At 32.3% G+C, this 26,253-nt stretch overlaps 1 protein-coding gene and 1 long non-coding RNA gene across 16 annotated transcripts in view; both read left to right on the top strand.

Annotated features, from left to right (window-relative positions):
• LOC124432942 (afadin) overlaps window positions 1-26,253 on the top strand; it is a 51,364-nt gene that overhangs the window by 11,934 nt on the left and 13,177 nt on the right. For 5 of the 15 annotated variants that reach the window (XM_046982305.1, XM_046982310.1, XM_046982307.1 and 2 more), the window contains 14 exons: window positions 11,580-11,691; window positions 13,878-14,070; window positions 14,160-14,441; window positions 14,844-15,127; window positions 15,800-15,899; window positions 21,773-21,869; window positions 21,961-22,255; window positions 22,991-23,109; window positions 23,666-23,935; window positions 24,244-24,523; window positions 24,776-25,432; window positions 25,587-25,835; window positions 25,915-26,055; window positions 26,138-26,203. In XM_046982305.1, the coding sequence (XP_046838261.1) occupies window positions 11,580-11,691; window positions 13,878-14,070; window positions 14,160-14,441; window positions 14,844-15,127; window positions 15,800-15,899; window positions 21,773-21,869; window positions 21,961-22,255; window positions 22,991-23,109; window positions 23,666-23,935; window positions 24,244-24,523; window positions 24,776-25,432; window positions 25,587-25,835; window positions 25,915-26,055; window positions 26,138-26,203 (3,145 nt within the window). Of the gene's footprint in view, window positions 1-5,501; window positions 6,282-11,579; window positions 11,692-13,877; window positions 14,071-14,159; window positions 14,442-14,843; window positions 15,128-15,799; window positions 15,900-17,914; window positions 18,932-19,099; window positions 20,127-21,772; window positions 21,870-21,960; window positions 22,256-22,990; window positions 23,110-23,665; window positions 23,936-24,243; window positions 24,524-24,775; window positions 25,433-25,586; window positions 25,836-25,914; window positions 26,056-26,137; window positions 26,204-26,253 lie in introns of those variants that run through there. The other 10 variants (XM_046982306.1, XM_046982319.1, XM_046982318.1 and 7 more) reach the window with 10 other exon arrangements.
• Window positions 15,906-18,701, top strand: LOC124432946. The gene is made up of 2 exons (XR_006944398.1): window positions 15,906-17,080; window positions 17,159-18,701. It is a non-coding gene; the product is annotated as an uncharacterized LOC124432946 (long non-coding RNA).

Below are 26,253 nucleotides of genomic sequence, written 5' to 3'. Positions count from 1 at the left end.
ATTAATTTCTATCTTACATTTCTGTCTTCCGATCGATTTCAAGTAACTTATGATTATATATAACTGAAGAGCAAAATAATTAAGATGGTCGATTTTATTATAGAATGGACAGACAGATAGATGGAGAGAGAGAGAGAGAGAGAGAGAGAGAGAGAGAGGGAGGGAGGGGTGGTAGGGAAGTAGTGAGGGAGAGGGGAGAGACAACTCCGTTCCTAAATTATAGCTCGATCAATAAAAGGAGAAGTCGATAGTTTTCTTTAAAATTAGTACTATTAATAATTATTATTCTCTTATATTAATAATATCGTGATATGCATCTTAAAAAAAATAAAGAATGTATGAAAAAAATTTATAAAATTGATCATTTATATATATATATATATATATATATATATAATACATATATTTAATATTATATATATATCATAATACATTGAGAAAATGTGCATTATGAAATATAGAAGATGGACATATTTATAAAAACAATTGTAATCCAATCGTTTTAACTCTTTTGATAAATCTAATATATTAGATCTCTCTCTCTCTCTCTCTCTCTCTTTCTCTCTCTCTGTTTCTTTTTCTTCGAAACAGAGATAGAGATAAAGAAAGAAAAACGTAAACGTTTCTATTACTTTCTGTGTCACAATGATACATGCTGATCTCAAATCCAAGGGCAAACACGAAGACAAAAGACTTTTACAAGATTATAAACGTGTTCCGAATACGACATCAACATATTATGTTTATATATGTATATACAAAAACACACACACATACACACGCCATTGTTCAAATTTTAAATAATAAAACAAGTTCTTTCTTCTTCTTCTTCTTCTTCTTCCTTTTCTTTCTGTTTAATCTTATTCGCGATTAATTTTCCATTTTGTAATTTAAGTAAACACTCGTAGGAAGAATACAAGAGTATTATCGTTATTAATTGAATATAATCTCGATTGATGCGCTTTAATGACTATGATAAAAGATAGCATACATACATAATATATACGTCTTGTTGATATATTAATTGTCATTAGAATACGATGAGAACCACTGCACCCTCGAGAGTCTGCATGCGTGGCTGGCAATAGTAGTATGGTGCTTGGTACGGTGCCGATATCTGAAAGCATAATAGTGGGACTCTGAGAAATCGTTGGTTTGAGTTAAGGTTCCTCTTCTAATCATTCCCAAAGTATCACGGATTAGACCTATTTATGACATATACTTCAAATACTTCGAGCAATCATATATATTATCATTTTTGATTGATTTCATTCACGAATATTTATTTATATTTATATGCATTTGTATTTTTCTGATAATTTATATTTACGATTTTATTTGCAAATATTTTTTTTTTTTATTTTTTCGTTTTTCGTTTTCGATTTGATCGAGAAAATTTTTCTCGTCTTTTTTTTTTTTTTATATCCTTCTATTGGTTTTTTTTTTCTATTTTTTTAATTTTGTCGTAAATAACGTGAGTAACAACAATGGCGACTCGCATATATATATATATATATATATATATATATATATATGTATGTATAATGAAGTTACGAAGAAGCCTTATGGATTGAGAACGTTACGTTCCTCTCGAGGTCTCATGCCATGTTATATAGTTTTGTCTCTCTCTCTCTCTTTCGCTGTTGTTGAAACGATGTATACTTTTGTGTCTCTCTTTCTTTCTCTCTTGTGGGAAAGAGTGACGTCAAAAAGCAGAACATTCGACGAAGCAATGCACAACGGTTTATTTTTGCGAACAGCTCATCAAAGTATATACATAATATAATATGTGTCTGCATGTATATATATAAACACATACACATACACATATGTATATATACATGTATGTTATCGATGACAGTGAGAGTTGAGATAATTACCGAGAGAAGCCCAACAAATCCGCTTTTATTCATTCCAGAAGCAACGACCCGCATACGTTCTTGTTTCTTGTATTTTTCTACATATATATATATATATATATATTTATGTATCTGTACATATATACATATATATATATACCTGTATGTATTTGTGAATGCGGTGGTATATTATGCATGTAACTTGCAATTAACATGCATACATATATAGATAATAAAAGCGAAACACGTTGATATATTATTCGTTAGAGAGTGTAAAGATGAATCCCTTAACTTATTATTAGTTCTAACACTTTTACTTTCGAATTGACGCTATATAAACTTCTACGGGAAGGAAAGAAATTGAGGGGGAGGGAGAAAGAGAGAGAGAGAGAGAGAGAGAGAGAGAGAGAGAAAGAAAGAAGTTAAAGTGCCTCTCAATGATTAGAGCGTGAGACCAGAGGTGCGGAGCAACTTTATCTGCTTGACTCTCTCTTGAGTACTCAAAGTGATCTGTTGTAAGCTAAGATAAATAACTGGTTTGTTTCTTTCGTATCTTCTTCTTATTCGAAGAATTCAACGAGTAACTCAAGAAAAAGGCATTATTGCTTTTTATAATTTATTATTATTTCTATATCGAGGAAAAGGAAATTTTTTTTTTTCCTTTTTTCTTTTTATTTTTTATTTTTTTTTAAATATACAATGATAACATGTCCAATGACGTGTCATCGATGACGAATCTAGATAAATGATAAATATTCGCCATGACGTCATTGACGGCGTTTTCATCGTAGATCTCTCGCGACAATTCGTTTATCTTTATACAAAAGTCACGAGAGAAAAGTTTTTTCTTTTTTATTTTTTTTTTCTTTTTTTTTATTTCTTTCTTTTTTTTTTTTTAAATTCACATATCTACAATGATATTTGTCGATGACATTGTCATTGATCATTATTCGAATATTATAATGTAAAAATAATCACTTTGACGAAGTGTCGTTGTTGACGTTGTCTTCCATCGTAAATCTCTCGACATATTTATCCCACTGTATTATTTCTAATCGAACGATTTTTTTTTTTTTGTTTCTTTTTTAAATTGATATATCTCTGCCGATGAAATTTGTCAATGACGTCGTCGTCATCGTCGTCGTCGTCGTCATTGATGATTCGAAATGCAATAATAGATATATAGAAAAAATTTTTCCATTCGAGGATAATACGAGATGCAAGTCTCGTCGGTAGCATATATAGATATTTTTTTTTTTTTCTTCCACGTCTTTTCAAGAATCCTCTACATAAAACAGAGACCGTGCGCACCGTGTCGAAGAAAGAAGAAAGAAGAAAGAAGAAAGAAGAAGAAAAAGAAGAAAAAGAGGAAGAAGAGGAAGAGTGGAGGCTATTCAGAAAATCGAGGGACCGACCGACCTCTCTTCTTCACCGGCGTTCATTTCTTCTTTCGCAATGGTCAAGAGCCAAAGTGAAAGAGAAAGAGAGATGGAAAGATAGGGTTGAAAGATGGGGATGGGAAGAGAGGGGAGGGGTTAAGGGGGTATTGGTTAAGGAAACTCGATTCTGCATGCTACTCATTGAGGTTCAGCTCTGTGTTACAAAACTGAGTAAGAGGCCATGTGGTACGAATAAGGCACACAAAATATATATACATACATACATACATACGTGTGTGTGTCTGTCTCTCTCTCTCTCTCTCTCTCTCTCTGTTTCTCTCTCTGTTTATGTATATGTGTGTAATGTGTTATATATTATATAAGTTCGACGTTAACTTTGATTATCATTTTATTCATTTCATGAGAAACATCGAAAGGTGGTCGAGCATATATATAATATATATATATATATATATACATACACATATATATATGATAAACGTTCTAACCGGTCGTATACAAAGTATGAGTCTGTATCTCTTTCTCTCTCTCTCTCTCTCTCTCTCTCTCTTTCTCTCGTCTCTCGTCTCTTTCTCTGACGGGCATAAAACAGCGCTTGATTACAGTTTGGAGACGCATACCTCACAGTTGAGTCACCCCGCTGAATATTACCACGATTCACTCTACCTCGCATTTTTTTTCACAAACGGGTATATTAAAGGCAGGAAGCTGTGGGCGTCGAAAGATACGAGTAATTAAATTAAAATTAAAAAAAAAAAAAAAAAAAAAAGAAAAAAGAAAGAAAAACAGGGGTGAGGAAAAATAATCAGTAGTGAGAACTGAGTATGATGTTGCAGCGTGAAAAATTCCGGATCGACTCGATCGAACTCCAACGATTACGTCCGAACACGTTGTCTGTGATAATATTAGTTTCGAATACATACATATATATATATATATATATATATATATAATATAAGAAACGGTTTACTAATGTAAAACGAGTTTCGTGACTAAAGGAAAACTAGAGAGGAGTGTATTATCTTTCCTCTCCTCTCATGGAAAAACCTGTCTTCTCTATTTCGTTACATAGGGGATACCGGAATTCGATCATATCCCGCATTTGTGTATTATATATCTATGTACTACTTAAATCTATACTAAAGTAACTACTTTCTCTACTTTGTAGTATAATACACATGATCATCCGAAACATCGAACGTGTTCTTCGAACCGTACAATATGTACATTGTCGATTGGACGAAGATCACGATAATATAGGTGTTGAGATATCTAATGCCAAATCTAATAGCTATTATTAAACGTAACGTAGAGAAACGTATCTACATATATATATATATATACATATATACAGAATACCATAGCCGCCAACGAGTCTTTCTGAAACGAACGAATTGGTATATGTTAGTAGTCGGTGTCTACTCGCTTATCCGTTTTACTACTCGACCACCGCGTACGCTACGGCAAGTCTCCAGTCGTTCCTGTCTCCCTGAGTCCCTTCCCTACCCTCTATCTCCCCTCCCCTCCCCACTATACCCTGGCCCCACTCCACGTGCATTCCAGCGCGTCCAGTACCCAACTACGTCGATGGCGACCGCTTAAGGCCCTGTGCGTATCAGTTTCGCGTATATACCGGTGAAATGGAAAGAGAAGTAAGTAGTAGGGATGTTTAAGAGATATTTGTCTCTCTCTCTCTCTCTCTCTCTCTCTGTCTCTCTCTCTTTATGTGGAGTATATAAAAGAGAAAGAGAGAGAGAGAGAGAGAAAGAGACTTAAAGTAGCGTTGTCGTTGTACCGACAGAAGGAAGGAAGGAAGGAAGAGAACGTTAGTGAAAAAGAGGGACAGGTAGGATCTCGACTAACTTACGGAACGGAATGAAACTAAAGGAAACGAAACGGAACGGAACGAAACGGAACGGAAACGAACCGAGCGAGTTGTGAAGGTATCAAAGTGGTCGGTTTGAATCGTGTGAATGTACAGATCTCTTAGTAGCGCTCAGGTTGGAGTAGTAGTAGTGGTAGTAGTAGTAGTATTAATAGCAGTAGTACTAATAGTATTAGTAGTAGTCTGATGGTGACGGAGGTAGTGGTAGTGGTAATGGTGGCGGCGGCGGTGGCGGCGGCGGCGGCGACGACGGCGGTATACTCACTCTTCTTCCCCCACCATTTTTCTGTCGATGGGCCCGACAGGAGTAGGGCTCGTCCTTTTGTCAGTGGCTTTGGACGCTTCGTCGTGTAACGGTCTCTTTTGCGTTGGTGAGAGCAACGTCGTTTATGAAGGGTGTGGCGTTCATCGAGAATCATACGAAAGAATTTATCCTTGTTTTATTTTCTTTTTCTCCTTTTTTTTTTTTTTTTCGTTTTTACTTTATTAAATTCAACTCTGTTGTTCTTTTTCTCTTTCTTACTTTCTTTCTTTCCCCTTTCTTTCTTATATCTCTAACGTGGGAAGATATTAGTTCTTTTTTTTTATTTTTTGATCGAAAGTCGAATATTTGTCGATCGTGATATTAAAGAAAAACAAAAACAAAAAAACAAAGAGAGAGAGAGAGAGAGGACAAAATTTATCTTAAATCCAAAGATGTTAAAACGGTGCTACGTTTATGATATTTGTATAACGTAAGTTTCAAGAGAACAAGAGTGAATATAATTTTGTTCCAATTCATATGAAATATTTCATTCTATCGTGAAGTTTGAAGCCGTGGAATTAGTAAGAAAAAAGAAAAAGGAAAAAACAAAAAAGGAGAAAAAAGCAGTGTAGAACGAGAAGATTTGAAAGATATTGCTTCGTGAGACTTTCGGGAGGAAACCGGCTAGCACGTTTCGAACGCGAGCGCGGGAGATTCTCTTCGGAGATCCTCTTCTCTCTTACCTCGGATGCCAAGGTGCTGCGAGGAGGTGGAGGAAGAGGAGAGCTTTCGTTTCATCGAATCTGCACGCTCCTGCAGCAAACGGCGGGTTCGACGATCTCTCTCGACACGTTCTTCTGAAGGAACATTGACAAAATGACGGTGCCGGAAGAGTGAGTAACATATAAGTTACGTGTGATTGTAAAAGGACAAATAAAAGAAAAAGAAGAAAGAAAGAAAGAAAGAAAAACAAAAAAAATACACGCGAACGAACGAAAAAACGTCTAATGTCTTCTGTTTTCTTTTTCTTTTCTTTTTTTTTTTTTCATATTTATTTCTATTTCTCTTCTTTATTTGTTTTAGAAAAAAAAAAAAAAAAAAAAAAAAAACATCGATAGATTTTATTACGTTGGATACGTCGCGTTTTTGTTACTCTTCTTTTTTTCTTCTTTTCTTTTTTCTTTTTTGTTTTTTCAAAGTAAACAGAAGAACATGAAGGAAAAAACATTTAATGTCCGGTCGATGAGTCATGTACGTTTAAAATGTAAACAAAACTATCATATATTTAGTCCTATAGAAAATAATTTGCGTCGATATAGTTGTTATCTAGTTTTAAAAAGATGGAGGATTTAAAATCGGAGGATATATTAAAAGAGTAAGAAATTATTATCGTGTTCTTCATTCTTTTCTTATCGTTTGTATCTGAGGCCTTTGTGTTAAATGTCGATAAAAATTTACGGGATACGTAAATAAAAGTATTTACGTGTTATAAATGTTATTTTTCATCTTCGATCTTCGATCATTGATTTTCGATGATAAAATATAATACGAAGATCGAAAACAGTAAACAGATTGAGAATGTATATTCATATCGAATGAAACAGATACAGAGAGAGAGGGGGGAGGGGGAAATGGGAGGGTGAGGGTGGAGGAGGAAAGAGAGAGAGAGAGCGCAGTACTACAAACAGTATAAAGAATAAAATATCTTTTGAGGACACGTGTGTGTCGGCTCGATTTCTTCTTCAGAATTGGCACGAGTTGGACACGTGCGCACTGCCGACAACGATTGTTTATTCTCGAAGCTCTCCGATCATCGACACGAATCGAAAGAGTAGGTTAGTTTTATTGGTGAACGATTAGAAGAATGAGATCATAGTACGAAAAAACATTTTTATTTTCTATTTGTTTTTCTTTTTTTTTTTTTTGTTTCTTTTCTTTTCTTTTTTCTTTTTTTTTTTTTTTCGTAAGTACACATTAAAACATTGTGCTCTATAATATTCTATATATATATGTATATATATGTATGTATGTATGTATTTATCAATTGTATTTCTTAAGTGTACATATGTGTGTGTGTGTGTGTGTGTTTACGTGCGCGTACATGCATGTGTACATATATGTGTATTGCAATTGATAATTTTGGTTTGTTTGTTTCGTTGTTTTGTTTTGTTTTGTTTTTTCTTTTTTTTTTATTTATTGATTAGCAACTTTCCAAACTTTCTTTCGTATTATCCAATTATCGAGTCCGAGAGATCTCCAATATCTAGTGAAATTCCTAAGCAAGGGTCTTTAACCGGGTTATAATACCAGATCGTTTGAATTCTTCCTTGCATACCTTCGAAAGGTTGATGCGCTCGTGCGCATCTTGTATCTATGACTTCTCGGATAATTCTTTATCTTTTTTTTTTTATTATTATTATTATTATTATTATTATTAAAATTATATTCATTGTCAATTTATAAATCATTAAACAGATGCATCTATCGTAACGATATCTTGTTTTGAGAGAGAGGAAGATATATATATATATATATATATATATATATATATATATATATATATATAGAGAGAGAGAGAGAGAGAGAGAGAAGATTGATTTTTAAAGATCACCTATGAACTTTTGGCCTATTCTGTATAAAAGTTCTCTTCTCGAAAAATAATAATACAAAAGTTATAAATATATAGAATGAAAAAAAAAATAATTTAGTTAAAGAACGAAAAAATAATTTAATTAAAAGTCACATATAGTTTATATATATATATATATTTATATTTTTTTGACATATATCTATAAGAAATAATGAGATTAAATTCGAAATAAGATGTATATATTTAAAAAAATCGATAGTCTCTTAAGTCTTGAATTTAAAAGGAGGCCGAATAAGCAAAGCAAACAGGCAAGCAAAGAAGCAACATTGTCTCCTTCCTGTTTCTCAAATTTAGAAAGCCATCGTTCGCCGGATATTCGCACTACTCGGTATATATCCGAGTTTCACCAAAGCATTCATCAACGTGGGTGTGCAATACATATATATATATATATATATATATATATATATATATATATACATATATGTATATATCTATACGTATAGATAAATAGTTATTGTAAGTGTATAAGTATGACTTGCTCGCTCCAATTCCGACAGTATGACAGACAAGTAAGACGATTAAAAAGAACAAGAAAGAATCTTATTCAGTTACTTTGTTTTTTATTTTAACGAGGAGTCCATACTCTCCTCCTTCTTCTTCTTCTTCTTCTTCTTCTTCTTCTTCTTTCTTCTCTTCTTTTTATTTTTCAACAGCTGACTCGTAGCGAAAGATACACACCGACCCAAAACTCACCCTTTTTTTGCGTTACTCATCGGCTCTGGCTGAAAGACACGTTATTCGATCAGCTGATAGTTCGTACATGTGTATCTGTAATAGCACGTTTACTACACATACGTATACATATATATATATATATATATATATATATATGTACACATATGGATATATTATATATAAATATATAAGTGTATCTCGTGTTTCTATTAACTTTTATGCTAATCGTTTGTTTTAATATTATGTCGAGTCATAAATCATTAATAGATTATGTGATATAGAATATAACATAATACATATTTTCCTTTGTGTTATAATATTTCGAAGTTTATACATTATTTAATGGAATATATATTATGCTAGTTGTCGTATAAATTGTGTATATATATATATATATATATATCTGAAACATCTTCGTACTTTTTCTGTTTAAATTGTATATGACACATTTTGCACATGTCTATTAATTGTATATAATTTATGATATACGACATATATATATATATATATATATATATATATATATATATATATATATATATATATATATATATATAATATAAGCATGGTTCGTTTCGTGATATAATTTTTTGAAATAAATTATTTATTATATATAATTTCTATGCCTTGTATAAATTTCTTTTTTTTTTTCCTTCTTCTTCTTAGTCTTCTTCTTATATTATTTTTAATGTTGAAGAAATAAAAATGATAGCAATTGTGTAGTCAAGGAAAATTCTGTTTCCGCATTTGAAACGTGCATTACCATGCACTTCACTGTTAGCGGTACCTGCGAACGACACTTGCCGCATCGCTTACGCGGCAAAACGGTCAGCTTTGTCGAGCGAAACGTTCATCGTGCCCTCCTCCTTATTGTTAGACTTTCTTCGAAGAGAAAATAACTTGAAGAAAAGGAGCTCCGTTCAATTTTTATGTCCCTCTAACTCATTTCAAGTGATCTTTATTTTTTTCTTCTTCTTCGTTTTTCTTCTTTTTTTTTTTTCTTTTTTTCTTTTTTCTTTTCCCTTAACTTTATAACATGCGGTTTTCACGCTCGGCTAATCGGAAAAATGGCGCGAATCAAACCTCCATTATTATTATTATTATTATTATTATTATTATTATTGTTGTTGCTGTTGTTATTGTTATTGTTTTTTTTATTGTTATTTTATGTATCTCTAAACAAAATTGTTTTTTTTTTCCTTTTTTTTCCATATTAGAATCGATGATGTTATATATTTGAAATTTATTTATTGCGAAAATAAACATGTGAAAATTTAAAAAAGAAAAAAAAAAAAAGAAAAAAATTAAATTACAATACTAATGGACATTGGTAAAATTCCGATTAGCGTAGATATTATTAGAGAACGGTGATGATAATTCTTGATAACGAGGAAGATTATATTGTAGATCGTATAGCAGTAAAAGAAAAGAAAAGAAAAGAAACATTATAGTCTATTGAATTTTTCCTATTAGTCTATTGAATATTAATTTTTTTTTTATTTTTTCATAAAGGTTTTCAAAAATATTCCTTGTGTATTATTAACATATTGATAGATCCTATGATCTATAAGTTTAATAAGAAAGAAATTTTGTTTTCTATACATCGATTATATCAAAATTTGTAATGACTTAATTTTGATTAATGTTTTAAAATTGAAGCTTCCTTAATTTTAATCATACTTTAAATATTACTAATGTTCGAGACATATTACGAATGAGAGATATCCCATTGATTTTGAAATTTAATTAAAAAATTAAGTCATTACAATCTTGAAAAACTTGTTAAACATTAAATATACCGTTTGAAACATTGAAATATAATGGACATTGATATCGGTAAAATTTAGAAATTTACTAAAAAATATAAAAACATCGTTTAAAACATATTTTATTTTTCTAAACGATCATTACGAGAACGATCATTACGAATTTTTAATAATAAAAATTTTAAATATAAATTTGGAATACGGAAGAAATGTGTTCTCACGATCTTTTTCAAAGAATGAATTTTTAATGAACCTGAATAACAACCCCTCTATGCGTTGTATCGATCACGGTTCGTCGATCGTGTTGCACGCACCTGCGTCAGGTAAAAATCTGCAGGAAATGCCAGGATACATTGGGGGGACATAAATACCTGAGCTTCTCGAGTTCTTTCCTCTTCAACTATGAACAAACATTCATCCGACGATCGTATGCCATCGTGTTACGCGAGTACTCGCGTATACCAAACAACCAACCAACGCACGCTCTTACTATAAGCGCGTACTTTGAATACGTTATTTGCCTCTTCGAAAACATTCCTACACGCTTCCTACGCCTTTATGATTTATTAGAAATCTTTCTTACGACGAATGTAGTTAATGTCCTCTATTTGAAAATCCATCACTCAAGTGCCAGACTTTTACTTAATATATATATATATATTTAATATAAATTATATTATTATTGTATAAATGTATAAATATATTAGAAATCTTATTAAACAATGATAGTTGTTAATGTCTCTTTATCTGAAAGTTTTTTACATTATCTCTGATATAAGATTTTTACTTGATATGTATATATGTGTATATATATATATATATATATATATATATATATATATATATATATTCCGACTAACTTCTATATAATATTTTTATATTATATTATAATATAAATATATAAATCTTTCTTACGATGAACGTTGTTAATGTCTTTTATTTGAAAGTTTCTCACTGAATTGTGAGACCCAATAAATATCTATATTGTCAATATAAATATTTTATTATATAATAATAATAATAATATATATATATATATATATAAATGATTATACATTTCTGTAATTTTTGTATTGTTTTCTTCTTTGTCTATATAGAATGGCCACGGAAATTGCGAACAAAAGGGCCGAAAGGGAAGCCCTTCGTGGGGTCATACAACAATGGAACGCAAATCGTTTGGATCTTTTCGAACTATCCGAACCCAACGAGGTAAGATTTATAATAAAATAAAGGAAAAAAGAAAAGAGAAAAAGAATAAAAATTTTAATAATTTACTATGATAAATAAAATGAAAAAAAAAAAAAAAGAAGAGATTCGAATCTAAAAAAAAAAAAGAAAAAAAAATGGAAAAAGAAAAATATTTTACAAACTTTCAAACGCATCCTACGTATGATATAATTATCATTGGACAATTTTATGAGACTTTGGCTTATGTTTAATTCCTTTCATCGTGAATAATATCGATCGAGAACTTGTTCACACCCATCCGCATAAAATCGTAGATCCTTTTACGATATCCTCGAAGAGAAATGTCTTTGGCTTAAGTACCTCTTAACGGAAATCGAGTCACGCGGCATTAACTTTCTCAAAAGAGAACTCTCGACTTCTATTTTTGGCTACTGTAAACTTAAATGCGTATATAGAAGTCGGTTAAATTTTTCTTTTTTTTTTTTTTTCTATTTTTTTCTTTTTTACTCACATTTTTTTTATTTCTCTTCTTAAATAATTGGATTGAGGTCTAAATGTTAATCACAATTGAACATGTTGCTGGGATCAAGCTCGTAAAAACAAATCTAATTGACATTGTTACAAATTAATATAAATTTTTATTATTCGATGGGAGAGGGGGGGGGATAAGCAGTAGGGAGAGGGTAAAAAACACGTTTCTATTGGATCATAACTGTAATATCAGATTAATTATTGACAAAGTATACTCATCTAAATGAAATCTAATTTTCGATTGTAAATGATCTAAAAATGAAAATTATTATAAATTTATATTTAAAGGAAACATTAACTATCCCAGTCTAATATTAATCTCAATTAGATTTGATAAATCTTAAATGATAAATCATAAATAAATAACTCTTTATCGCCATTATAAATTATGTTGAAAATTATTATAAATTTTTATCTCTTCCTTTTTCTTTCTTCTTCTTCTTCTTCTTCTTCTTTTTTTTTTTTTTAAACATTGCCATTAAGTTTAATCGTAATCTCAATTGGATTGGATAAAATACATACAAACGCAAATGCACATATACACATGTAAAAAAAAAAAAAAAAGAAAGAAAGTAATATATGTAATTGCTATTTTGGTAGATTTAACGACCTGGCGATAACAATGCGACCAAGTTGTTGTTTTACGAGGAAACCTCACGCGAGCTTTAATTCCAAGCTTTCTCTCGTTCCACCATTTAATTGCAAGATCGATCGTGACACGTGATAAACGTGAATTCCTTAGGAGTTTAAAACTTACGTGAGATCTTTACACTTACAACCCCCTTTGGGCTTATCATAGTTCGAGATAAGGAGATTTATCTATTACGATTTAAGAAAATAATTGTAATCGTTTTCATTCGATTTGATCGGCACATTGTCAGTGATTCTCATTCGTCTTTTAATAATCGTTCTTAATTCCTATTCGATTTCTAATCATTCTCGATTATACGACTTTTACATATAATAGCCTCAGTGACGCCTACCCAATGTATAGTAACAAATGAAACCTTATCAAATGTCAGAAACAACTCGTATAAGTGTACACATGTCTATTTATATTGTAGATATTTTTACAACGTAATAAACTTAACGAGAACGTTCAATCCTCAATTATATTATATATTTATAATACGTTTAAATATTAATCAAAGACAAATATCATTTAGATTAGATAAAAATGATAGATAATAATTAATAGTACCAGATCATTCTGTATATTTGATTTCTATTAATCATTAAATTTGTATATTAATTTTTTCCTTTTTATATATATATATATATATATTACGCGTACGCGCACACATACAACACACACAGACACACAATTGGAAAATGTTATAAAAATATCAAAAGTATTTTAAATTTGTATCGTGCAAATTTTTGTGAGATAATATATTTTTGTTTAATTGTCGCCGTTTAAATTAAGACGAATATATATATATATATATATTAATTATATATATTCGCTGAGTTTAGACGCGACATTTAGTTTGGACTATTATCAAGAATTCATACGATGATGTCATATTACAACACGATACGTATATTTATCTATGTACATATAAAATGATAAGATGCGTCTCAAGTTTCCTCGAGACATCATCAACATTTATTATACAATTCATATAATTTACGATTATATAAATTATATAAGAAAATCTTTTGATATTTTTCAGGACTTGGAGTTCCACGGTGTAATGAGATTCTACTTTCAAGACAGTGGTCAAAAGGTTGCTACGAAATGCATCAGAGTTGCATCGGATGCAACCAGTCGTGCCGTGATCGAAACTCTCATAGAAAAATTCCGTCCAGATATGAGAATGTTGTCGGTACCGGAATACGCTCTTTACGAAATTCATGAAAATGGAGGTGAGTTTTACTTTTTTTTTTCTTTCTTTTTTTTTTTTTTTTTTTTTTTTTTTTTTTTTTTTTTTTTATCTTAAACGATTAATTTACAGACGAACGAAAATTGGAATTGGAGGAGAAGCCATTGTTGGTACAATTAAATTGGCATGTCGACGATCGAGAGGGACGTTTCTTGTTGAGAAGGATCGACGATAAGACGAATGCACAAGGTGTTGGTTTCTCCTCAGAAGGTTCTAGCTTTCGTAGAAAGCTGAGTAAGCGGGAGAAGAAACAAATGAGGAAACAAGAGAAGCTTGGACGTTTGAAGAGTTTGGAACAGGATGAGAATACAGTGCCGGTCGATCAAAATGGCGTCGCCGAAAAACTTTATACCGGTTAGAAATCCGTTAAATGATTAAAAAAAAAAAAAAAAAAAATAGTTAAATAACAAATCTTGATAACTTGTCAATTGTATCGATCTACAGTCAACTACGATGTCGACGTTCTGTTTTACCCCGATAGTGATGTTCCATCTTAAACGGATTGGAGCGCTGATAACGCTCCCGTTGCATGTTCTGCTGCACCGATAAAAGAGATAATTTTATATTCTCTGTTGGATCATTGTTCTGTTATTGTAACTCTCTCTCAACTTTACCATTCGAACATTTTCATATTGACTTTAATAAAATAAAAGAAATGAAAAAAAAATAAAATAAAAAAAAAACAAAAACCGGAAAAAAGAAGAAAGTGAAAAAAGAAAAAAAAAATAATCGAATTCATTTTACGTTATTGTTTAGAACTTCCTGAGACGAGTTTCACAAGGAGTATATCTAATCCGGAAGCCGTAATGAGACGTCGTAGGCAACAAAAACTCGAAAGAAAATTGCAACAATTTCGTAGCAAAGATGGTGGACCAGATACCGGCGGTACTTTGAAGATATACGGAGAAGCACTTTGCAAAGATGTACCTTATAAAACATTACTATTAAGCGTTCGAGATTCTGCGGCCCAGGTTGTAAGAGAGATGTTATCTAAATATGGTTTAGATAAAGTCGATCCTCAGCAATATTGTCTGGTACAGGTATGGTTTTATTAGTTATTATATAGAAGATAAGAGATCTTTTATTCTTTTTTTTCTTCTTTTTTTTTCCTTTTTAGAAAATTATTGATTTTACATTTTACGCGCAATATCGGTAATACTTTAAGTCGATTCGCATAGATAATGCATTTACTTGAATAATTATTTTTTATTATTGAAGATCCTAACAGAGACGTCACTGTGATTGATGAAGCTCTACGGTATTTGAATATTTTTTTCATACTACGACGAGCCTAGTAATTCGTTTTATCATCTAAAGAATGACACATCCATAAATGTCTTTATCCTTGTAAGAAATGATAAATTACAATAGAATTTTTTGAAGAAACGTGTAATATATTTTATTTTATGTTATATGTTAAAAATCGATCGATCGAAAATTCGATTCTATCACATTATAATTTATATAATTGACGAATTTTATGATAATTCACGTATTCCAATTAAAATGGAATTACGTTAATTATATTATATTTTACTGAGTATTATAGGTCGCGTGTTTCGTATGTACGAAGTTGACACGAATAATGAAAATCGAACGTTAGTTCTAGAGAATTAATTTCATCGTATCTGTTGTACGCTCTGAAGCGTACATATGCGACAAGCTTTCGACGACAAGCTAATTGGATTATCTGATTTTCTGTTCTAATGTAGGTGAACAACGACAATACAAGCGGTGGTACTCATCAAGAGTATATACTGGACGACGACGAATGCCCGTTGGCTATTCTCATGAATCACCCTTCCACGCGCGGTAAGTTCATCAAATATATAACATAGATCATAACGCGTGAATAAGAGAATTGACTTTATTCAGGGCAATCCATTTAAACGCGTTATCATATTTTCAATTTATTTATAATTAAGGAAAGTGTACAGTAGCGATATTAAAAAAAAAAAGAGAGAGAGAGAGAGAGAGAGAAAAGAAAAAAGTATGTCTAATCAGATTGTTCGTCGTTTAGTTCCATGAAAAATAATATTTTCTGAGTGAGCAACTAACCTGCGTAGTTATTAAATTACGAATATTATAAATTGAAAATGTTTATCTACGGATAAAATCCTCGTTTATCGTAGGATAAAATTAATCAAGCGATATTAATTAATTAATTAATTATGACGTATGCATTATATATTTGTAAATGCATTAACCATCGATCTCGAATATTTATTGATTAATTTTATATACTTGTCATTCGAATTTGTTATGTTTTAAAGTTGAAAAATCTACGCTGTGGATAAAAATGTGCGCGATGTAAAAAAAAAAAAAAAAAAGAAGAAGAAGAAAAAGGAGAAAAAAAAGAAACGTGTATATCATCCTTGTTTCTAAGTGCTGCATGCATCGTTACCGTATTTTTAAACGGGAAGTAACAGGAAGAATTTTCATTTATTCGCACGAGCAACGTGGATGGGAAATAGTAGTAGTAGTAGTAGTAGTAGTAGTAGTAGTAGTAGTAGTAGTAGTAGTAGTAGTAGTAGTAGTAGTAGTAGTAGTAGTAGTAGTAGTTAGCAACAACTACAGTAGCAGTAGCAGTAGCAATAGCAGCAGCACCAGTTAGCAGTAGCAGCAACAGCGGTATTAAGATTCCCTTATCCTTTACTCGTTCCTCAAGACGCCTGCGAAAATCTATTTCCAGCGATCCAGACGCTCGTAAAACTTTAGTTCGAGACTTTTCTCTTATTCTCTCTTTAAAATCGTATCAACGTTTGAAATCTGAAAAAGTGGAGAGTATCGAAATTGAAAGAGAGAGAGAGAGAGAGGATAGCTCTCTCTGGGGTAATAACAAAATCCAATCAGCCGGTCTCGAGGTAATACAAAATGAAAAATAAAAAGAGCGAGAGAGAGAGAGAGAGAGAGAGAGAGAGAGAGCGAAGGTCAAAAGTCAGGGAGCGGGGATAGGTCGGATCTCGTGTCGCTTGCTCGAGGGTGAATGCACAGTATGTACAACGTATATATTTACACACACACACACACACACACACATATGTGTGTATATATATAAAAATCATCGCTAGTACTACCACTACCACTTCTATCTTCTTCGTGGCTTGGGACGAAGAAACGTTCGCGCACTTGGCAAAGGACGAAAGGGCTTGAAAAAGATAGAGAAGAATAAGAAAGAGAAAGAGAGGAAGAAGGGAGAGAGGGAGGAGGAGTGAGAAAGAGAGAAAAACAGAGAACGAGTCCATGAGCAAGGAAGCATAACGAGGAAAGGGGTGAGGGACTGTGATCGAAGGAGGCGCCGGTAGGATTGGATGGCTTGCGTCTAAAGTAAAAAGAAAAAGACGAAGGAGAAGAAGTGTACATTGCTTCGATGCAATACATATATGTATATATACTTATATTTCTATTTATTTATTTGTATGTATTATATATGATATAAATGTATGTACGAAATATCTATAACGTGTATTATACATTGTTATACACGTATCCTTATCATGTATATATATATATATATATTTTGATGAATACAATCACATATATATTAACATGTGATTTGTATATTAGTAATTTGTAATATGTGTGTGTGTGTGTATGTATATATGTATATATATATATACACACATGCACGTTTAATAAGTATACATAGATTTGTATTGTACTATATATATATTCTACATACAGATAAGTATAAATGTGAGTGTGTTGGGAACGATACGGTGGGACAGTGGGAGGTATGGTGGGGAGATGGGGAGATGGGGTTAGATCCGTAGCTCTGGCTCGGGTCGTGCCTCGCGTTAGTTGACTTTCGCTCCTCGAAACGCGTCGGCGCGTCGCGTTTCCTTCTTCTCGACGACGCCAGTAGCGCAACCTTTCCTCCCTCGCCTGGTCATCATTGTCGTTATCGTTGTCGTCGTCCTCGTCGTCGTTGTCATCGTCGTCGTCGTCATCGTCGTCATTGTTGTTATCGTTGTCGTTGTCATAAACATTGTCGTTGTTATTGTTATTGTTGTTGTTGTTGTTGTTAAACGATTCCTATGAATTTAATTACTCGCATCGTTCTTCTCCTTTCTTAGATGTTTTAGTTTTCTTTTATCTTTTTTTTTTTTTCTTTTTTACTCTTTTCTTTACGGTGACGACAAATCCATTGCACTGTTGTTCCCCTTTGGCAAAGGTCAAAGGTCGTGCGTACACCGTGTGGCCTCCTTGCAAGGCTTGCGTTCCCTTTTTGTATATATCCGTCTCTTTCTCTCTCTCTCTCTCTCTCTCTCACACACACACACACACATACACACGCACACATACGCATACACATACATAATCGCGTTTCTCTGCTGAGTCCTACGCGCTTTTATACATGTTAGCGAGCGAGCGCGGTTAAGGCAAAGGAGGAAGGAAGTGCGAGTGAGTTCACAAGAGAGTGAGAAAGAAAGAGTGAAGGAGAGAGAAAAAGAAAGAGAGAGAGAGAGAGAGAGAGAGAGAGAGAGAGAGAAAGAGAGATAAAAAAGTTACTCCCTCACGCAATTTCCTTCGAGTATAAACGTCGACTCGATTTCCTTGAGCGTCATCATCCTGATTTTCAATGGAAGAGATCGAAATATCGATAAGAAGGTATATATTCTACAAGGATTTCTACCTTTTATAGTAGCATCGTGGGATTTTTGTTTATCTACTTGTCAGTGAACAATATTGAAGTTATCAATAATTAAAGGTAGAAAAAAAGAGAATAGAAGAAGAAGAGATACTAAGAACGAAAGAAAAAGTAGAGAGATCAGATTTACAAGAGGATAGATATCATAATGATGATGATAAATAATAATACGAGATAATTATCTTCATTTTTGGTATTGTATAGACATATTAATGAATTACATAAGCACGTTGACCGACAGTGAAAAATCATAGATCGTATATACGTATATACATATATATGTATGTGTGTGTATGTGTCCATATATATATATATATATATATATATATATATATGATCATATACTTACATATATATATAGGTCATCGATAGAGAAAATTTCCAAGGAAGGTCGTCGAAAACGATCGTTGGTTCGTTTCTGGTCATAGATACGCACGTCGGCCGATGTAGTTAAAGCAAACGCGTATCGATCGCTCGTCTTAGATGCCAACAACAACGACCACGATGAGAAAAGAAGGTCTTGCCTTTAATGCACTTTGAAATCCTTTAAAGAAGAAATAGTTAGAAACATTTCTTTTTTCTTTTCTTCTTCTTTTTTTTTCTTTTCTTTTCTTTTTTTTTTTTTCTTCATCAATCTACGTCCGCATCATCTGTCGGCGGCAAAATAATAATAATAATAATAATAATAATGATGATGACGATGAGGGATGGAGAGAAAGGAAAGTGCTGGATAATACGACGGATTCTCATTGTCAGAAGGAAGAAGGATCAACGATCGAGCGATCAAGATCATCGTCGTTTCGTGATAATGAGTCCTCGAGCATGCTCGAGCAGTAGCTTTTAACCGCATCTATCCGTCTAACTCGTTTATCTGTCTGTTTCTATCTCTGTCTCGCTTATTCTCAGTTTCTCTCCCTCTTTCCCTCTCTCTCTCTCTCTCTCTTTTTCTCTGGCTCTCTATTTCTCTCTCATTTACTCGATCACGCTCACTCGCTCTCTCTTTCTCTCTCTCTCTCTCTCTCTCTCTCTCTCGCTCTGTCAGACTGGTGGTGTAATACACATACTCGTCGTCAACGTCCGGCGTTTAGTATGAATCGAGGAGAGAGGAAATGACGACGATGGTAACTCGCGAGAAGAGAAGAGAATAAGGGACCAAATATTCATCAGATATTCCAACGAATAAGTAACACCAATGATTAGTCTACATTTTGCCTTTCAACGTGGGACCACGTTTATTTAATTTTTAATATTAATTCATTATCATCATTTATATGATATTTGATTGTATTTTCTAATTAAACGAAATAACGCGCGGACGCGCGCGCGCACGCGATCCTTGCGTCATAACGACAAAACAAGAATCAACATGATGGATTGGGGAATAAGACGTAAGTTATTAAACTACTACTACTACTACTACTACTACTACTACCACTACTACTACTACGAACATTGAGCTACGATCAATTTAAAAAAAATCAATTCAACCTTGAAGATTTATTTTAAAAAGTCCCGGACGTCTGACATTTTGTTTCTCATTCCATTTTCTTTTTCTGGTTGTTTTCTTTCTTTTTTCTTCTTCTTTCTTTTTTTGTCGTTGGTGATCTTTCATTCTTTTTTTTATCTCTTGCAATTTAACGTGAACGTTACGGTGGCCTGTATCCTACCATCTTTATCTTCGCGTCATTGCCCTTACTTTCCCTCGGCTGTCTTTAATTAATTCGGATAACCAATGTCCCATTGTATACGGCTTTTTTTTCTCTCTCTCTCTCTCTCTCTCTCTCTCTCTAATCCTTTTTATTTTTTTTCCACCGTTTAAGACAATAGACAATTGTGTTGAGAAATTTGCGCAGTCTATGAGATCTCTTTTTGGGCGTTTCTTCGTAATCGTCAGCATGTTTATATAATATACATATGTAATAATAAAGAAAATGTAGAAGAAGAAAGAGAATGAAATATGGAAGAAAAGGGAAAGAAAAATATATATTATGAAGAAGAGAGAGAAAGAAAGAAAGAAAGAAAGAAAGAGAAGTATTGCGCGCGATGACTATGCTATAAACGGTCTGTCTCCTCTACCGTTTTCCCTTGATGCATGGAGACAACTCTGATAGTCAGTTAACTCTTCTTCTTCTTCTTCTTCTTCTTCTTCTTCTTTATATTTCTTTTTATTTCTTTTTTTTTCTTTTTTTTTTTTTTTTCATTTTTTTTTGGTTCTTTTTATTTTATTTTTTTTTCTTTTTATATTTTTTTTTTATTTTTTATTTTTACCGGCGTTCTAAAGCTCTCGCGTGCACGAGAGAAGGATTCCGAGATAAAAGACTAAATATATGTGAACGATTTCCCCCTCTTTGGTAGAACGAGATGAGATATACGCCTTTACTTCGGTCAAGTATAGCAACTGAACGATGTTCATTGAACGGAGAACGCTTTTCTTCTGTGTGTTTACATTAACTCTTTATGAACAGTGTATAACTTTGAAAATTGTTTCTTTTTTCTTTTTTCTTTGTTTTTTTTTTTCTGTTTTTTTATCTTTTGTATTCGTTACAAAATATTAAAAGAAAAAAATCTTAGTTTACACACGAAACATGAATTTTTTTTTATACATATCGTTAAATAATATAATCTAATTTATATTAATATTTGTAATATTTATATTATAATACTGTATATTTTATCTGATATTAATAATGCATATTAGTATTATAAATATTAATAAATGTAATACCACTAGTAGTATCTTGTTTAATAGGAATATATTTTATATTAGTAATATACTGTATATATAATACTAATAATGAATTAATAGAAATTTATAGTACGAATTATATACAAAATATTATAAATTTTGTATATAAAATATCTCTTTGGACGCTATTATATAAAAAACGAAAAAAAAAAACAACAAGAAAAAAAAATTAAATTTGTATATATCAGAAAAATAATGATATATAAACATTTCGATTGTTGTCATTTATATTTTTTATATATTTTTTCTTTTTTTTTTTTTTTTTTTTCTTTTTTTTTTCGATTTCAGGATCAATCATGTTTCACGTGAGGAGGAGACCGGCAGATTATGTGCCTCGCAAACGTAAAAAGAAACCTTCCGGAAAATGGAACGAATTAGATCATAGGTATTTGAAATAGATTGATTTAATTTATTGATAAATTATTATTATATTAGAAAATTTGTTTTGTAATATAATTTATCATTTTAATTATTAGATATGAAGATGAGAGACTACCATTCTTATTGGAACTTAATCCAGATGGTACCGATATTCCTAACGGAGCGGGTGTCAGGTATCGTTTGCAACCAAACGTGACGGAAGTTGGATCGGAACGACCCTTCGGTCCGCAAGGCGTGCAATCTCAAACTTTAACTCTCAGTGGACCTACCGTTATGCCAAGGCACTGTGTTATAGCGTTTACGGAAAATATCGTCACTCTGACGCCATGCTCAAGGGACGCTCATACTTTCGTGAACAATCAACGAATACATCAGACTACCATACTCCAAGTATGTCTTTGTTTTACTGTTTAGTCTCTTTGGAATCATTAATCGTAAGCTAGGTCATCACGCTGCTGGAATGTTAACTAATGAAAGAGAGATTTTTTCCTCCTTATTTTTTTTTTTTTTTTTTTTTTTTTTTTTTTTTTTTTTTTTTTTTTTTTAAGTCTTCACTTAATCTTATATTTACTTAGATGGTCATAGAATGTGTCTACAAAAAATATAACCATGAATGGTAGAGTCTGTTGAAAGTTATCGAAATAAGTTCTTTTGAGTTGATCAATAAGAACTCTTAAAATAAAAAGGAAGAAAAAGAAAAAAAAGCAAAAGAAAAAGAAAAACAAACAGAAAGAAAAAAGTAAGGAAAGGAAAAGAAAAGAAGATATAAGGTATCAAGAACTTGTTAAATTGTTGTTTTTCTCAAGGGAACTATAAAAAAAAAAAAAAAAAAAAAAAAAAAAAAAAAAAAAAAAAAAAAAAAAAAAAAAAAAAAGAAAAAGAAAAAAAAAGAAAAGAAACAAAGAAAAAGAAATAATAAATCAATATTTTCTAAGAATAGATGTCTACCTGTATGAAGAACTATGTGTTAGAGATAGAAAAAAAAAAAAAAGAAAAGATTTATATTCGTTTCATATAATTTCAAGAAAGATTATCTAACTTCAAAAAATCAAATGACTAAGAGATACATGTGGCATCATACATAGAGAACATTTCTATATATCTTTTATATATATCTGTGTTTAGAATGGAGCTATCATCAAGTTTGGAAGAATGCATACCTTCAGATTCATCGACCCCGCGCCCGATGACCGTATCAGGCAACGTCATGACTCCAATAGACAGATTGAGTACGCATACGACCGGTGAGTCGAGCGATAGATTAACGAGTCTTCTTCTTGCATACACTTATATTAATATACCGATAGATTAATAGATCGGTGCTTCTCAAAGTATGATTTACGAACTCTAAGTTCTATCTAATATATATTTCAATTTGAATTTTTATAACGTATAGATAAATAAAGAAAAAGAGAGAGAGAGAGAGAGAGAGAGAGAGAGAGAGAGAGAGAGAAATAAAGTTAATACATACGAAGAAAAAAATTGTCTGACGATCTCGTTGTCGTATATAAAAAATAATCTTGATTAAAAGATAAAAATGAATTTTAAAGATTAATAAAATTACCTTTGAGAACCACTGTATTAGATATAGATAGTTAGATTATAACTCCGAGTCTCTCACTATAAGCATCGTTTGCTTTAGATTGTTTTCTTTAGTTATATAGATCGCTTAGTTCACGCATATCACGTATATAAGTTGTTGTTAAGTTTATTTATGTTCTTCGTGCTTAGTTCATTTTTTTTTTAGTTTCGCTTTGTATTTTTTGTCTTTCGCACGCGCCGTGGCTTGTCCTATCGTAGACGATCGCCAGATGCTACCAGCCAAGAAGCAAATTCGGACAAGTACAGATCAGGTTCTGGATCACCAAATGGTGGTGGTGGTGGACACGCTCAAAGTCCTGGTCAAACTTCGAATCCACCAAGTCCCACTAAATCTACAGCAGCTAGCACATCGCGTAGTCCCACGCACGGTACTCACGCACCCGAGGTGACTCACAATTATGAAACGACTTTCGACCTGGACGGCAATGTGGAAACAGCGAGCTTAACGAGTAGTAGAGATGGCAACAGGTAACCTGGACGGCGAACGTTTAGATTGATCGACCCATTAAGAGATTTTTATTAGCTCTGTTGTTCTTAACGTTCTGATTCTCATTTAAATCTATTTAAAAGGGGACAAAAAAGAATAGAATTCATTGAATTGATTACACTGATATCTGTACGTTTTGCCTGCCATTGCTTAGAAATTTTTAGCTAATACACGAATATTTTTTTCCTTTATATATTTGTGTATATATATATATATATATACATATTTCTTTTTTTTTTTTTGTAACGATCAATTGTATAAACGAAATTACATTTAATGTATCAAATAGGCATCCCCAATACGATAATCAACCACGAGGGACGGACCCTATTCTACCAGCAGTATTGGAATTCTTAGAAGATACGGAGGAAGCGTTTCTACGTGCTGTTATCACCGACGTAGATCCCTCAGCTCCGCAGTTCAAACTTGCACCGACTTATACCCTTTATTTGGCTGCCAGATATCGTGCTAGCACTCATTACAGACCAGAATTACAACCTACCGAAAGAGCACACCGTTTGACCGTGATGCTTGCGAATATTGCCTTGATGATACAAGGAGTAATTCAGGTAAAACGTATTCCTATTTTTTTTTATTTTTTAATTTTTGTTTAGTAAATGCAATTGTTATATTAAAAAAAATAATAATAATACAAAGCATATACTTGTTTTCTACAATTAAAGTATATATTATTAAAATATATATATATATATATATATATATATATATATATAATTAATATTTATTAAAATTTATTAAGATCCTTTTGAATATAACTAACTAATTAATTACTAATTTGTATTTATTTGTTTCATATATAGGAAAGATATATGGATGCGTCTTCGTTGGCATTTTGGCTTGCAAATGGTTCGGAATTATTGCACATGTTAAAAAGCGACCGTCACGTTGGGGCATTTTCAACGAGAGCTCAAGATATCCTAGCCGATGCCGTTCACGCTGCATTCGCATCTCTGGTGCATTGCGTTTCCCTTGAATTGACACCAGCAATGTCGCAATTCATGGCGGACGCTGATGAGCCCGCTAAGGAAGCTGGTGTTTTACAAATATTCTCGAATACGATGGCTCTATTAAGACGTTGTAGAGTTAACGCAGCACTGACCATCCAATTATTCAGTCATCTTTTTCATGCGATCAATGCAATCGCTTTCAATGCTCTAGTATCTAATGGGAATCTCTGTGTCCGTTGGTTTGGTCGAAGATTAAAAGCTAGACTTAATGCTCTAGAAACCTGGGCCGAGAGGCAAGGTCTCGAATTAGCCAGTCAATGTCATTTGGCAACGATCATGCAAGCTACGCATCTTCTCCAAGCACCGAAATATAACGCCGAGGAATTAGCCACATTGAGTTCTACTTGTTTCAAATTGAATTCTTTACAAGTAAGAGCTTTGTTGCAAAAATATCAACCGGCTGCCGATGAGCCACGACTTCCCGCTGAGCTCATTGAAAACGTTGTCAGGGTATGTTCTTTTTTTTTTTTTTTTTTTTTTTTTTTTTTTTTTTTTTTTCAATAAAATATTTATTTCAGACAAATGAAATGCTTCTTTTTACGTTGAACGCCATAAAACATCTTGATGAACACGTTTATATAAATATATATATATATATGTATAGGTAGCTGAAAGTGTCGCTGACACTCTTGCACGCGCCGACGGACGTGAAATACGTTTGGAAGAAGAATCAACTTTGGCGTTGGCATTGCTATTGCCAGAGGATGGTTATAGTTGTGAGGTAATAAGAGGTGTACCACCGGGATTGGTTGAATTTCTATCACCCTTGCAGCAAGAAGGTTTCTGTCGAATGGCACCTCAACCTACTAGTAGTGGTTACTGGACTATATATATGATAGATCATCATACGAACGTATGCATCCTCATTTATTTATTATCATCTTGTTATCCGTGTTTTCGCATAATCATATAAAAAAGATTTTTATTCGTAGCTTCGTAGTCCAAGTGCAATGAGTAATAGATCAGGTGGCTATACTGGACACGTTGGACAAAATCAAGGTCAACCAGAAATACATATCATAAAATTACATAAGTCGACCAATGGTATGGGTTTGAGTATTGTTGCTGCTAAGGTATTGATAAATTTATACGATTAATAAGGCTTATTAAAATTGTCCAGTATGTTTCAATTATGCAAAATTTATTATTACACAGGGTGCTGGTCAAGATAGATTAGGCATTTATATCAAAAGTGTTGTTGCCGGTGGTGCAGCAGACGCGGTAAATATTTAATTTATCGATCTGCTTCTTTAACCCTTTAAAAAAAAGTC

Source organism: Vespa crabro, chromosome 2 (assembly GCF_910589235.1).
Source record: "Vespa crabro chromosome 2, iyVesCrab1.2, whole genome shotgun sequence".
Classification (NCBI taxonomy): Eukaryota; Metazoa; Arthropoda; class Insecta; order Hymenoptera; family Vespidae; genus Vespa; species Vespa crabro.
The sequence above is the reverse complement of the archived record's forward strand: the minus strand, read 5'-3'. Positions and strand labels throughout refer to the sequence as shown.